The following is a 15,049-nucleotide window of genomic DNA, read 5'->3' as shown; positions in this document are numbered from 1 at the left end:
ACCCACTGAAGAATATTTGGATTTTTTCCAGTTTGGGGGGTTTATTTAATTATTTCTGCCCATACAGAGTTTGTATATCTATTAATATAAAATATATACAGTTTATAGCTCTATTTTGCAGTTAGTGTTATTTTCCATTTTCTACACATCGATCCTTTAATGATAATACAAATTCCCATCAAGTAGATATATCACATTTTACTTCACAGTTCATTGTTTGGGACTTTTTCTTATTTTCATTTACTTATAAAATTGTTATAGTCTGCTGTCCTGTATGTTTGTTGAGTCAGACCCCCCACCCCCTTTTGGGAATTATTTCTTTGGCACAAATGTGCAGGATTGGGATCACTGGATCAAATGCATGATCAAGTTGATGTCTCTCTCTTTTTTTTTCTCTCTTTTTTCTTCATTGATTTTAGAGGGAGAGGGAGAGAGAGATAGAAACATTGATGAGAGAGAACATCGATTGGCCGCCTCCTGCATGCTCCCACTGGGGATCGGGCCCACAACCTGGGCATGTGCCCTGACCAGGAATCAAACTGGCAACCTCTTGGTGCATGGGTCAACGCTCAACCACTGAGCCACACCGACCAGGCAAGTTGGTGTCTCTTACTCTGGCTTATTAAATTGTCCTGTGGAAGTGTTATACTGACTTACAGTGTCTCTAGACACGAGTAAGTATCTTTCCCTTCTATCTTTAACAACTCCGAGTTATGTGTGGTTCCCAAACATGTCTGTATATTGGAACTGCCTGGGGACCTTCAAAATATCCTGAGATCTGTACTACACCCCCCAGATTGTGATTTAATTGGTCTGGGGTCGGGTCTGAGCTTTGGAATTAAAAAAAAATATCCCCAGGCAATTCAAATATGCCGACAAGTTTAGAAATTACTGAGTTACATTATTTGTAAAATATTTCACTTGGGCTGTCACTGCAGAGTGGCACCTCGGTAGCATTTGATTGTGCACACCTGTAATTATTAGGGATGCGCTATTTGTATTTCTCCTACGTGGACTGTCTGTTCCTGCTCTTAACATGTGTTTTTTTTTATTTCAGACATATCAGACTAATTTCAGGGAACATTAACTATTGGAATGTCAGGGTTAGTCTATGCACTTAAAAATTAGCTTTGAGTTAGTGAACTTTCAGAACCTAATAAAGATGACAGTGTACAAGAAGCCGGGATAGGGCAGCAGAAGGCTGGGAGAAAGGTCCTCTCCGGACCTGGGAAGGGCTGTTGGAGCAGCAGCCCACTCCTGCCTGCTGGGGTGGGGTGAGGGGCCCAGGAGCCTAGGCTCCAGCACTTCCTACTTTAGGACCCTGACAGACTCTCCTAAGCACCGGTGGACAGAGTGTGAGAAGTCTGTCCGCCGTCCCTAGCCCAGTTCTGCCCCTTTCCCCTCCAGGCATTGGCTATTCCTCCCAGATGATCCTTATCCTCCTCAATGCCTACTACATCATTGTCCTGGCCTGGGCCTTCTTCTACCTCTTCAGCAGCTTCACCATCGACCTTCCCTGGGGCAGCTGCCGCCATGAGTGGAATACAGGTAAGGTCACCTCTGAGTCCATTTCCTCCGGCTGCCGTGCCACCTGAACCAGGAGTGGGATTGTCCCTATATCCCAGGCAGCCCGGTTCCCAGCCATTACGCAGGACTCACTAGAAATCTGCCAAGTGAATCACGGAGATCCTACACCAAAGATAAGGGTGTGATTTCCCCAGCATCACAAATGTCAAAGAATCTTTTAAAAACTGTATTCAATGAATGTATTATGAATTCATGTATTATGCAAATAGAACACACTGTTTATGTAATTTAGCTATTTATTCTGGTTTGAAATAGTATTAGTTTGATGTATGTATATATTTTTGTTTGTTTGTTTGTTTCTCATGCTTTCTCTTTGACACTGTTTGTAGGTCTTTCCAACTCACAATTCATCTGGATTTAACCAGGGAATGAGCTGTGTTGTGTGTCATCAATATAATTTAGAATTTAAATAGCAGTTAATTTTCTCTTGTTCCTGTAAAACAACAAGAACCACCTGGGTGCCCGGCCGGTGTGGCTTAGTGGTTGAGCGTTGACCCATGCACCAAGAAATCGCAGGTTCGATTCCCAGTCAGGGCACATGCCCAGGTTGTGGGCCAGATCCCCAGTGGGGGGCATGCAGGAGGAGGCCAGTCAATGTTCTCTCTCATTGATGTTTCTATTTCTCTCTCCCTCTCCCTTCCTCTCTCTCTCAAATCAATAAAGAAAAAAGGAAAAGAAAAGAAAAAGAACCATCTGGGCAATAGAACAACTGAATCTAATGAATCGAAAGTACCAAAAAATTAAAACTACCTAGTGTAGTGCTACCCAAAAGAACTTTGTGCATAAGGTACTATCTGGAATGGTAGTCAACGTGGTTATCGAGCACCTGAAATGTGGCTCATGTGTGCGACCAACTGGTTTTTAAAAATCGTTATTTAATCTTAATTAATTTAAATGTAAAGAGCCACACGTGGCTAGTGGCCACCCTTTGGACACGCAGATGAAGAGTGCACTGGACATGTCCTCTTGGGGTCTCAGCGCCATGTCGTGCACTCATTGCCCAGATACCTCTCCGCGCCGGTCGGTGAGGCCCTACCTACAATTAATTTTCTTGTTCAGATAAGTTACTCAGTTCTGAACTGGAGTTTGAATCTTTCATTGGCCAGGGAGGTGCATTTCTGCAACGGTTAGCATCATATTTAAGGCCCCTCTTGCCCTCACACTCTAGGCTTCTCTCCAGCACTCCCTGCCCATCTCTGCCACCACCTCCATTCCACTAGTTTTCTAGTGAAAAGTCAAGTCTTGGAGGTACTTTCCCTGCCACCCCAAGGTGCATTAGGTTCTTGGTACACCTGCACTGACCCAGGCCCTGCTGTGGCTCCTACATACTTTCTGTCTGTTTGTTGGTCTGGTTTCCCTACAGATCGGCAAGCGCTTGAAGGCAGAAAAGATATCTTTATCCCTCTGTGCCCAGCACAGTGCTGGCTGCATCACAAGCACCCAAAACATCTGTTGAACGCATTGAGTTTTAAACACATGTTATATTCTAATATTTTCTTTATATATTTTCCCTCCCTCCCTCCCTCTCTCTCTCCCTTCTTTCCTTCTTTTCTCCCTTCCCTCCATCTGTGTGCACTGCAGTACCCTTGACAAGGAGCTCATCAGAGGACTTCATCCAGGCCTCAGCAGTGCTCCTCTCGTAACCCCGGGTGAAGTTTCGGTAGCTGGGACTTTTGCTTTAGGCCTGCCTTTAGGTTGGTTGGGGGCGGGGTGTCTCTGAGACAGTTCTGAGGTGAATGCAGTGCCCAAGGCTTTTGCTTCTTGACGTTTTGGACATTTCTCCCAGGGTCTGGTTTTACTCCGAGCCTCGCACCTTAGATAGTGTAGGACGTCCTGTCCTGTCAGGACGAAATGCTTTCCTTGGTGTGCTGACGCGTCAAGGCAGCGACGCGCCTAGTGAACGGGGCTCGACTGGCATTGCCATCAACAGGGCCACCTGAGCTCCCCGGGGCCTGGCTGCGTCCTCGGCTCCGGGGGTGTGTCCCTGCCTGCATGGAGGTGTCCTTCTAGTGACAGAGAGAGACCATAAACAAAAGGAGTGAGTAAGAGGTATCATGTTAGAAGTGCTATGGAGAAAAATAAAGCAGGGAGGAGGTTTTCGGAGTTTTAGGGGTAGGGTGTAATTTTATTTCATTTTATACAATAAGTGTAAAGGGATTTTATTATTTGTAACCTAGGCACAATTATTTAAAGTTAATACATTTTTATTTAAGGAATTTCACATGTTCCGAGTCCTTCCATACACTGCCTTAGTTTCTCCCGAGTTTGACTCTTTAAAAAAAAATTTTTTTTTTCCACTGATTTTTAGAGAGGAAGGTAGAGGGAGAGAGAGATAGAAACATCAATGAGAGAGAACATCAACTGACCGCCTCCTGCATGCCCCCCACTGAGGATTGGCCCCACAACCTGGGCATGTGCCCTGACCAGGAATCGAACTGGCGACCTCCTGGTGCATGGGTTGACGCTCAACCACTTGAGCCACACCGGCTGGACCTGGAGTTTGACTCTTAATTCTGTTTTTTGCTCAATCCAGTTGTCATTTCAGTCAGTCCTATATAACAGTAATAGAAATGGTCATGTGGTCACAAACTATCTGGTCACTAGCAACCTAGAAGGATTAGCTAGACAGAGGACATCTGCAAGACTCCAGAGATCTAAGGCAGCCATGTAACATCTCACTGATTACCACTGGCCATTACCAAATCACAGATAGCTTGTGTTATATTATATTGGACAGTGCTAATCTAGACAATGAAAATAAGGGTTAAGAAAACGTTCCCAATAGGCTGAATACTACGAATGTAGCAGAAAGAAAACCTTGTGGGAAAATATTTTGTGATCATGTCCACAGCAGGGGTATAATTTTATTTCATCAAAAAAATTTTTTTTTCTTTATTGATTTTAAAGAGAGGGGAAGGGAGAAGGGGATAGAGATAGAAACATCAATGAGAGAGAACATCGATTGGCCGCCTCCTGCATGCCCCCCACTGGGGATTTGGCCCACAACCTGGGTATGTGTCCTGACTGGGAATCGAACTGGCAACCTCTTGGTACATGGGTTGATGCTCAACCACTGAGCCACACTGGCTGGGTAGGTGTGTACTTTTAAATGGGCCACCAGCGAAGGCTTTACTGAGGATGGCGGGAGTAACGCTGTAAAGCAGGATGGGGAGTGAGCCCTGAGAGAGCGGGAGACAGACACTAGGTAGATGGGATGCCCAGTCAAAGGCCCTGGGGCACCTGTAGCACCCAGGGAACAACAAGGGCTCCATGTGGCTGGAGCAGGTGAGTAGGGAGCAGCAGGAGGTGAGGCCAGAGGTGATGGGCTACGTTAAATAGGGCCTTGGAGGTGATTCTAGGGGTTTTGGCTTTCTTCTCTGAGAGGGTTAGGAAACCCACTGGAGAGTTTTGAACTGGGGCATGACATAAAATGTGACTTAAATTTTATCAATGTCACTCTGATGGCTGTATGGAGATTTCATTAGGGAGGCAAAGTAGAGACTGGAAGCCAGTTGAGGAAGCATGAGATGATGGTGACCCGCCCCAGAGTGGTAGGAGTGGTGGTCATGAGAAAGGTCAGATGCGAGGTACTTTGACAATAGAACATACACAACACACTGGGCTGGATTCTAGCCCTCACTAAGTCCCTTCTAAGCTAAGACAGGCCATTTCTAAGCAGACTCACTTTCTTCATGTGTACAATGGGGAAAACACTGTCTGTCTTAATATATATTTTAATTGATTTTAGAGAGAGGAAGGGGGAGAGAGAGAGAGAGAGACAGCCCGCGCGCAAGAGAGAAATGAATGTGAGGGAGACACAGTGATCAGTTGTCTCCTGTATGTGCCCCAACTAGGGATCAACCCTGCAACCCAGGAATGTGCCCTGACCGGGAATATAACCCCTGACTTTCTGGTGCATGGGATGCTGCTCCAGGTAACTGAGCCACACCAGCCAGGGCTGTCTTACTATTTTTGAAGATTATTATACTAATAAAATATTTAAAAACACAGTAAACATGCTTTGTGAAACTCTGAAGTCATGTACAGATAATTCAGAGCCAGTACTTGTTGAGTACTTGACAGACATGTTTTCATTTAACCCCCTATCGATCCTACCGACGGATATTCTTATGTCCATTTTGAAGATGAGGGATGTGAGGTTCAGAGAGCCACACAGTGAGGAACTGGGGGGTCAGGATTCAGCCCGAGCTTTCTTGCACCCGTCCCTGTGCTCTTCAGCAACCCGGCCACGTAACTTCCCTAGCAGGCTTCTTATTACTCCTCAAAGGTTGTGACTTACGCACAACAGTTACCTGGAAATGTTGGTACACGTGCACAGCATCTTTCCTGATGCCATCGGGTCATGCTTTAGTAAGAATATATACCCACACACTTATTTATTTTTTAAATACTTTTTCTTTATTGATTTTAGAGAGAGAGGAAGGGAGAGGGAGAGGGAGAGAGAAACATTGATGAGCGAGAACATCGATTGGCCGCCTTCTGCACACCCCCCACTGGGGATCGATCGGGCCCACAACCTGGGCATGTGCCCTGACCGGGAATTGAACTGGCGACCTCTCGGTGCATAGGTCGACGCTCAACCACTGAACCACGCCGGCCAGGCAGTACCCACACATTTAGAAACCGACAAGTGAAAGCACGTGGGAGAGTGGAGTGGGGTGTGGGTTTGCTGGGGTGATGTGTTTAAGGGTGTTTTGTATAGACTTCAGCCCAGTTTCTTCCAGATACCTTACTTCCATTCTCCTAAAATTTCACCCCAAAGACCGGCTACTGATTTTTCTCTTGCTTCCTTCCCTGGGACCCATGGGTAGAACACTGTGTGGAGTTCCAGAGGACCAATGGCTCCCTGAATGTGACCTCTGAGAATGCCACCTCTCCTGTCATCGAGTTCTGGGAGTAAGTGAGGCCTGTTTCCTCCCCCGCCGTGGGGACGAGCTGGGGACGAGTCCTCTCAATGCTGACTCTCAGCGGATAACAAGGGAAGACTCTCTATTTTCTTCTCTGGTGGCTCTGTCACCTAAGTGGCTTTTTTCTGTTGCGCCCGGATCTGTGGTTAGTGCAGAGCAGTTTCTGACGTGAGGACTTTGCCGCTCTCCTGCCTTTCCTCTGCCACATGCCCACCCCCGGTGGAGAGTGCACACGCCTGTGTGCCCGCACCCGACTTCCCTCCTCTCTTCGGCTGCGTGTGCACTGTCTCTTCTCTCCCCCTCCCCCAGTACTGATATTCATCTAGGGCTTGATTCCTCCTATCAAAACATCCTGGAACCCTAGTTGAGAAAATACGCGTTTGCAGCAGCTCCTTCTCTAAGTTAGATTGGTGCTCAGCCTCCCAGAGCAAACTTACCTGGGAATAGTTTATATTTGCCTCCCTTTCTATCTACCTCCGTCTCTGGGCAAAGGCGAGCCTTGTGGATTTGGGTAACAAGAGCTGACAAGCCTTTGGCCAAGAGCCTGAGGCGTGTCCACTGCTGAGACACAGGGACGAGGCCACGGGCTGGAGGCTGGAGGCTGGAGGCTGGCAGCGGGAGCGGAGCCCAGCTCAGCCTTCTCTCCCCAGGAGGCGGGTCCTGAAGATCTCTGATGGCATCCAGCACCTGGGGGCCCTGCGCTGGGAGCTGGCCCTGTGCCTCCTGCTTGCCTGGGTCATCTGCTACTTCTGCATCTGGAAGGGGGTCAAGTCCACAGGCAAGGTTCGTGTTGGAGAGCCCCTAGTCCTCCCATCCCAGGACTCCTCACGGGGGTTCAGTTACCCAGGGGTTCCCTAAGTTGTAGCCTAGCCAGGGATGGGAGGGAATTGACCCAATGACAATTTTTATGTCTTGCCCTTCATTGATTCTGTGCCTCTCCTGGGTTTGATCCCAAATCCTTCTGGTCTTTGGAGAAATTAAATGGGAGAGAGGGAGAGATTAAGGCTGCTTCCAGAGGAATTCATTTTGCAAATTGAACACAGTTCATGGCTCCCTGGTTCATTCAACATTTCTTTGGGAAAAGAATTCCATCAAGACTATTAGTCTCAGAATGATTCTCAGTCAACCCTAGAAGCTGGGGGACTCTGCCTAGAGTGTACGAGGTGTTAGAAGGGCATTCTGAGCTCTCCTGGACTCTTGCCCCAACGAGGCTTCCTTCCGAACCTGGCTGCCTGGTTGCCCTGAGCTTGTCGCCTTTGAGATCAGGGGTCACGTGTTACAGATCTCTCACACCTGACAACTCCGCCATCATTGCAAACACACTTGTTGGGAGATGTTAACTGCGTATGTGTCGGGGAGGGGGAGCGCTTTAGGCTGGAGGAGGAGGGAGAGGAGAGGTTGTGGGCTCACAGGGCGGGGCGGGGGGTGGTGGAAATGCACAGGGCGGGGTGAGAGGGTAGGAGAGGGTGAAGACTCCTTTCACCTCTTCTGTAGGTGGGGAGCTCCTGCCTCGGCCTCACTGCTGGGTCTCCCTCCAGCCCCTTCTCTCCTACTCACAAGTTTCTTCTCTCTCATCTGCCCCTTGGCCAGGTGGTGTACTTCACAGCCACATTCCCTTATCTCATGCTGGTGGTCCTGTTGATTCGAGGGGTGACCCTGCCTGGGGCAGCCCAAGGGATTCAGTTCTACCTGTATCCAAACCTCACGCGGCTGTGGGATCCCCAGGTAAGAAGCCACAGGCTGTCAGTGGCTCTGGAGCTGCTCGAGCTGCAGACCTTCCTGTGCTCTGACGGCCATCCCTCCTCCTGGCTCGCCCTAAAGCAGACATCTGTCAGCAGCTGTTTGTGCCCCTCCCCCAGCCCACAGCTGCCAGGAAAGCCAGGGGGCCCCGAGGCCCTAGCAATATTTCTCAGGGGCAGCAAATATGTCACTTGTCAGCCTTAGCTCACAGGCTGGTCCTATTTCCCCACATCTGCCACCCGCTTTTGGTATTTCTTCCCTTGACAATCTTATTTCACACCTAACTTCCTCTGTATTTCTTAGCCCTCCACCAGTCCCCTCCGGTCCCCTCCCTCCGTCAGGAGGCCCGTTCGTAGGCCCAGTTCCCCAGCATCTCCCAGCACCAGGTGGGCTAGTGCTGAGTTTCCTGTGGGTTGTCAAGGGGCCCCTTCCTCTTCCCTCCCCTCAGCCAGCTTCTTATGGCCTCACGGGGAGGAGGGGGTGCTGCTTGCTGACTGGAGGGGTTTGTAAAACGGGGCTTGAAATGAGAAGCCACTGCCTCTGAGGGGTTCCTTATCTTCTGTGCGGCTGCCGTTCTGAAAGCTGGTGAAGCCAGGAGGTGTGGAGGGCTGAGGAGTGTGGGCAAGCTCCCCCCAGACTCCCTAAGATGTGCTACCCGGCTCCATGCCCGCTTCCCTCCCGGGCAGCATGTGTACAAGTGAGAGGCCCGCCCTCGGCGCTGGAGAAGGCTCTCTGACCATGCCGGGGCCTGAGCACACTGAGGGCTGGAGGGACAGGACGCGGAAGGGGAACAAGTGGAGGGCTGTTCGGATATTTGAAGTAGTGAGGCGCCGGCACAGTCACTGAGGTTGCTGCGAGGGAGCAAGAGAAAAGGGAGTGGCACTCACCCCAAAGTCCCCCTCGGGGACTCAGTTCACACAGAGGCAATGGCTCCCCCTTGTGCAGAATTTGGGGTGACCCAGAGCTTAACTGGTCTGTCTCCCAGTCACCCTGGCAGAGTTATGAGTTCTTCCATCCTGAGTTCCCCCCGGGATGCCAGGGCTCCCAGGGTCAGAAACATCCCCACGGAGTCCACCAGCCTTGTATCCTGGGTGTGTGTCTCAGCGGACTTCTGGTGGGACGTGAGCTTATCGCTCTCCACTCTCATGTCTTAGTCATACCAGCCCTGCAGATCGCTGCTGCGTCTTCTCCACGTGGGGCCCAGGGTCGCAGTCCGGCTTTGGTGTCCAACGGCAGAGCCATGGCCATGGCTGAAAGGGCTCCAGAGCCCATCTTGTGCAAACTCCTCATTGCACAGAGGCGCGAACGAGGCCCCAGGCTGCACAGCAAGTGGCTGGCCAAACAAGTGTATTTTTATTTTTTATTTTATTTTATTTCACCCGAGAACATTTTTGCATTTTTTTTTTTTTTTTATCTTCAGATAGAGTGAGAGGGAGAGAGAGAGAAACATCCATGTGAGAGAGACACATAGACCGGTTGCCTCCCGCACAGCCCTGACCAGGGCCAGGGACGAACCACAACTGAGGTATGTGCCCTTGACTGGAACCGTGCCCTTGACCAGAACCAAACCCTAGACTCATCGGTCCACAGGCCGATGCTCTAACTACTGAGCAAAACCGGTCAGGGCCAAATAAGTGTATTTTTATTTTGTGACTCATAAGCCGTTCGGCTTATCTGGAGCCAACGGGCTGTGATGGAGAGTAGGCAGCAAGCAGGAGGTGTGGGGCAGCCGATTCGAAGGACAGGTGCAGAGTTTGGCTTGGATCCCTAGGCAAGAGGGAGCCACTGTGGTTCTGGAGCAGCAGAGATGTGAGCAGGAGGTGTGGACCGCTAAGCTACAAAGCCTACCTTTGTTTGGAGGTCAGGCAGGCAAGGAGGGGACATGTTGAGTGGAAAAAGGAGAGCGAGTCCAGTGTTTCTGGAACTGATTGATGGCTTCTGTGATCAATGCCTTGTTTTTCATGATCAGCCATTTACAGCTAAGGACTAGTGAGTGCTTACGGTGTCCCCAGCATTAAGAGGTTTGCATGCATTATTTCAACTAATCCTCCCAGCAGATCAACAAGGTGTCCTTATCTTACAGATGAGGAAATTAAGGCCTAGAGAGCTTACAGAGCTTCCCATCCTTGCACCTGTACCTGGAACCCAGGTCTCGGTGATGACAAATTCTACATACTTCACGTTCTCTTGAAGGCAGAGTCCCCATCTGGTAGCAGGGGAACCTCGGTTCTCAAACTTAATTCATTCCAGAAGACAATTAGAAAACGGAATCATTTTTCCCTTTAGAAATCATGTACATTGAATTAATCCGTTCCAGACCCCCAAATGATTCCCCGTGTTAGCCTCGCTTATGTTCAGTATGTGTCTAATGTACTGTTTAATCTATAAACAGCGCCTCTTTTCTTAAATTTACCAAACCACCCCCACTAGCCTTGAGCGACTCGCTCTCAGCCCTCGCGCAGGTGTCTGCAGGAGGTCAGCATGCGGCATCTTCACTTCTTCACACATCGCTGCCTCCGAAATGCTGTCGCTGGCTCACTGCTTTTTGTTTATCCAAATCAACAACGGTTTTTCTACCTCTTCAGTCACCTGTGATCATTGTTTCCTTCACACCATTTGCAACAACACTCTTTTTTAAAAAAAATATGGCCTCTTATTTTAAATTTTTTTTTAAATCTTCACCCAAGGACTTTTTTGCACTTATCTTCAGATAGAGCCAGAGGGAGAGAGGGAGGAAGTGAGAGAGAGAAACATCAATGCAAGAGAGACACATCGACTGGTTGCCAACCGGGGCTGGGGACAAACTGCAACCAAGGTACGTGCCCTTAGCGGGAACTGAACCTGGGACTCTCTGGTCTGCGTGCTGATGCTCTAACTGCTGAGCCAAACCGGCCAGGGCTTGATGGCCTCTTTATGTTTTAAAATTGTGCTAATCATTCATTTCACAAGCAACAAAAGCAAAAAAAGCCACAAAAATATTCACAGAGCAATTTCCTGAGATGTTAACAACTCAAGGTTTAGTGGTAAACTGACTCATACTCGCACATTCTCTCCTTTGATCGTGGCCCGAGAGATGCTTTTTGTCAAGCTGAAGTATTGGCATCAAAGGGTCGTCAGGTCGAGAACTCAAGTTTTGTTACACAACCAAGACATTTTTCCACGAACAACTTGGTCAAGAGCCGGATTGTTTGAGATGGAACTGAGGTTTAACTGTGTCTATCTTCCAGCAAACATAAAGAAGGTGGATCAGCCATGGCTGGTTTGGCTCAGTGGTTAGACCGTCAACCCATCAACCGGAGGGTTATGGGTTCAGTCCTGGTCAAGGGCACGTACCTCTGTTGCGGTTCAATCCCTGGCCCTGGTTGGGGTCGTGCTGGAGGCAACCATTCAAAGTGTCTCTCTCACATTAATATTTCTCTCTTTCTCTCTCTCCCTCTATCACTCTCACTCTCTCTGAAAATCAATGGAAAAATATCTTCGAGTGAGGATTAAAAAAAAAAAGGTAGGAAGGTAGGTCAGGTAGCTTTCAACTCTGAGAGTTAATAAGGCCATAATTCTGTGTCTGGGCTACTGCAGGGAATAAGACCTCTTTTAAATCACTCTCCAGGATACCATCCTTCCAACCCGAGCCGGCAGTAGGCTGAGCAGGAAGCATCTGTCTTCCAAGTCCTCTGAGGCGGTGGGGAGCATGATTTGTCAAGAGCCAGGCTTGGTCCTCAGCTTCCGAGCTGCCTGTCTCATTGGCTGCCTGGTCCCGATCCCATTGGTGCTGAACTGAGGCCCTGGCTGTCCGTGAGCAGAGCAACCCCTTCAGGGTGGGTGCCCTGCCAGAGCACTAACTGAATGTAGTTGGCACACCCCAGGAAGTGTGACAATTCCAACTGGCCTTTGCTTGGCACTTGAGAAAGGTGTAAAATCCCTGCTAACTAAAGACCTCTCTGGTAAGCACTAAGCGCGGGAGTGGGGAGCCATACAGAGACAAGCTGGGCTGTCTGGTCTCCTCTTCTCCTGCCAGGCTTTCTGTGCGTCGGGTGGGCTGTTGCCTGGCCTGGCGTCCCTGGGGCTTCCCCCTTTCACGTGGGGAACGGCCACGGAGACGCGGACACCAGTGGCGCAGCATGTGCTTTATTTGGGCGCTTGTTTTTTTCCTTTTCTCTGCCCTTTCCTCACTTCGGGGGAGATTGGAAGAGCAGGGGCTGGGGAGTAGGGTGTCCAAAGAGCCTCTGTTAAACCTTTTAACTCTCTATGCTCAGCTTTTCTAATGAAGGGTTTATTTAGGGAGAGGGTTGGAACTCTTGATTGGAATGAATCTTTAGTTTGATATCACACATTGAAATCTATGGGCCCTCATGTACACCTGAAACTAATATAATAATGTATGTCAACTGTAATTGAGAAACAAATTTTCTTCTAAAGAAAGATTTATGAATCGGGCAGCATTCCATCTGGTAAACAGAAGGGTGCCCCCAAGAAGCTGTACAAACTGGAAGGTTTTTGTGGGCAGAAACCGGGCAGGACGGAGAAGTTATTAGCAGAAGAGAAGAGGGTTGTTTCTGGCAGGGAAGGGGTAGCAGGGCTGATCACCTCACTAGTACAGGCAAACCAGACTGGCTTAAGGCCACATTCCTGGGAGGGGCTGAAAACTGCAATTACATTTTGGTTTATTGGGGGTGGGGCGAGTGACAACTCCTTGTCTCATTTTCTTAACAATTGGGAAAAGAGAAGAAAACCTGGCTCACGGATACAGCTCGCTCACATTCCTATTGCTAATTGGCTCTCCCGGCTGCCTGGGTAGCAGTGTTTTGAACCAAATAACTTGCTCTCCAGGCTAAGTGAATGAGGACCCTGTTCAAGGACAAAGAGTCCATGGGATGGATAATGACTTGTGGGGATGAGGACTTTGAGCTGCCTCCAGCCTCCAGCCTCTGGCAGATACTGCCCACTGCCTGACCCTGGGGATACAAAGGAGGCGAGGGAGTCCCTGAACCATCTGACAGGGCAGCCTTCCCGGCACAAAAGCAGGAAGAGGGTGCAGAGCAGGTACGGAGGGGCAAGCAGAAGACAAGTTGTTTCCAAGAGGCAGTTATGTGGAGGCAGAGTTATTAATGTGTTTGAAAGACAGGCGAGTAGCCACCTTCCTTCACTGACGTTAAAGATCCCAAACACCTCCTGCTAAGTTCTTCAGAGACCCTTTGAGAACACGTACCCTCCAGGTCTCTCTCTCTCTCTGAAAACACAGCCTATGTCCAAGAAAGTCCTCCTGTGTATCTTCAGTAAAATACCTTTATGATTTTTCAATTTAGTAATAATAAAAAAAACAACGAACAGAACCACTATTAAAGAGAAAAACCACAGGCTCAACCTGGCGTCACTTGTGCTAAAATCCCCTTGTACTGAACCTAGATTAAATTTCTGACCTTGCAGTTTCAAACTCTCCTAGAAGCCTAATCTCGATCAACTTTTCTGGGGATTTTCTGGTCAATACCAGTGAAGCAATCTCAATAGAAGGAAGAGGCAATCTTCATGATAAAAAAAACCCTTCTCCAAAAAAGCTAACCTGGCCCATTGCTGATGCTGATTGATTCCCTGTCCCACCTTCTCCCAATGGAAGCCTTATATTTCGTACAAGCCCGTCAGAGTATCCTTGTCGTTGCTAGATGGGACACTGCCCGATTCATGAATTGCTTAATAAAGCTAATTAGATCTTCATATTTTAAAAAAAGAAAGAAATCTATGGGACCTCGTCACTGAAGGGTGGGTTGCTTTTTAAAAATAGCCCAGTGACAGACAGCACCAGTAGCTGACACATTGATCACGTGCTTATTATTTCCCAGGCTCTTTACTTAGTTTGTGGCACAGTGCCATCCCCCCGCTAACCCCGGGACTTCGGCGTCAGTCTCATTTTACAGATGTGGAAACTGAAGTTTAGAAAATCTGGCCCTGGCCGGTTTGGCTCAGCGGTTGGAGCGTCGGCCTGTGGTCCGGAGAGACCCGGGTTCGGTTCCCGCTAAGGGCACGTGCTTCGGTTGCAGTTTGTCCCCGGCCCTGGTTGGTCGTGCGGGTGGCAGCCACTCGATGTGTCCCTTCACGTCGATGTTTCTCACTCTCTCTCCCTTCCTCTCTCTCCCTCCCATTCTATCTGTACAAAAAATGGAAAAATATCCTCGGGTGAGGATAAAAAAAAAAAAAAAAAAAAAAAAGGAGAAAATCTGAAGAAATTTGCCTCAAACCACAAAACTAACATGTGGGGGAGCTTGGGTTTCATCCCGAGTAGTCTTTTGAAGTCTGCTATCTTAATTACCATGATATTCATTTTCCAAAGATTATGAATTATTTGAGAGCTTTAAGGGCTGTTTTTTTAATTATTCCAAAAGGCGAGATAGGAAACTAATATTTATGCATTAGGCATTTTACATACATTATTTTATCTATTATTGTGCCCATTTTTCTGATGAGAAGAGTAAGGTTCAGAGAGGTTAAGTGACTTGCCTAAGATCATACAGCTAGTAGTTAATAGAATTAGTGATTGAACCCAGTTCATTTGACAGCAAAGCCCAGGCTTTTCCCATTACACATATTGCCTTCCTAAAAATAGTAAATATAATCATCCTTGGGGTGGGACTCAAAGTTGAAAACATCTTTCTTGGACCATCTAAGGCTCTCTCTCTTCCTCTGTACCCCCAGAGGATGGTATTTTGCCCACGCTCCACCAAGTGTTTTTCACACTTGTTTTATTCTCGGTTAGTCTTCTGCCCCAGTCAAGACACATCGGAGCTTTGTCCCAGAAACCAGGG

At 48.4% G+C, this 15,049-nt stretch overlaps 1 protein-coding gene and 1 pseudogene across 2 annotated transcripts in view; one reads left to right on the top strand and one right to left on the bottom strand.

Annotated features, from left to right (window-relative positions):
• SLC6A13 (solute carrier family 6 member 13) overlaps positions 1-15,049 on the top strand; it is an 80,696-nt gene that overhangs the window by 55,995 nt on the left and 9,652 nt on the right. For both annotated transcript variants that reach the window (XM_036251267.1, XM_036251268.1), the window contains 4 exons: positions 1,408-1,548; positions 6,420-6,504; positions 7,166-7,298; positions 8,106-8,240. In XM_036251267.1, coding sequence (XP_036107160.1) covers positions 1,408-1,548; positions 6,420-6,504; positions 7,166-7,298; positions 8,106-8,240 — 494 coding nt within the window. The remainder of the gene's footprint in view (positions 1-1,407; positions 1,549-6,419; positions 6,505-7,165; positions 7,299-8,105; positions 8,241-15,049) is intronic.
• Positions 4,358-4,452, bottom strand: LOC118624869 (annotated as a pseudogene).

This window comes from Molossus molossus, unplaced genomic scaffold, assembly GCF_014108415.1.
Source record: "Molossus molossus isolate mMolMol1 unplaced genomic scaffold, mMolMol1.p scaffold_m16_p_10, whole genome shotgun sequence".
NCBI lineage: Eukaryota > Metazoa > Chordata > Mammalia > Chiroptera > Molossidae > Molossus > Molossus molossus.
The sequence above is the reverse complement of the archived record's forward strand: the minus strand, read 5'-3'. Positions and strand labels throughout refer to the sequence as shown.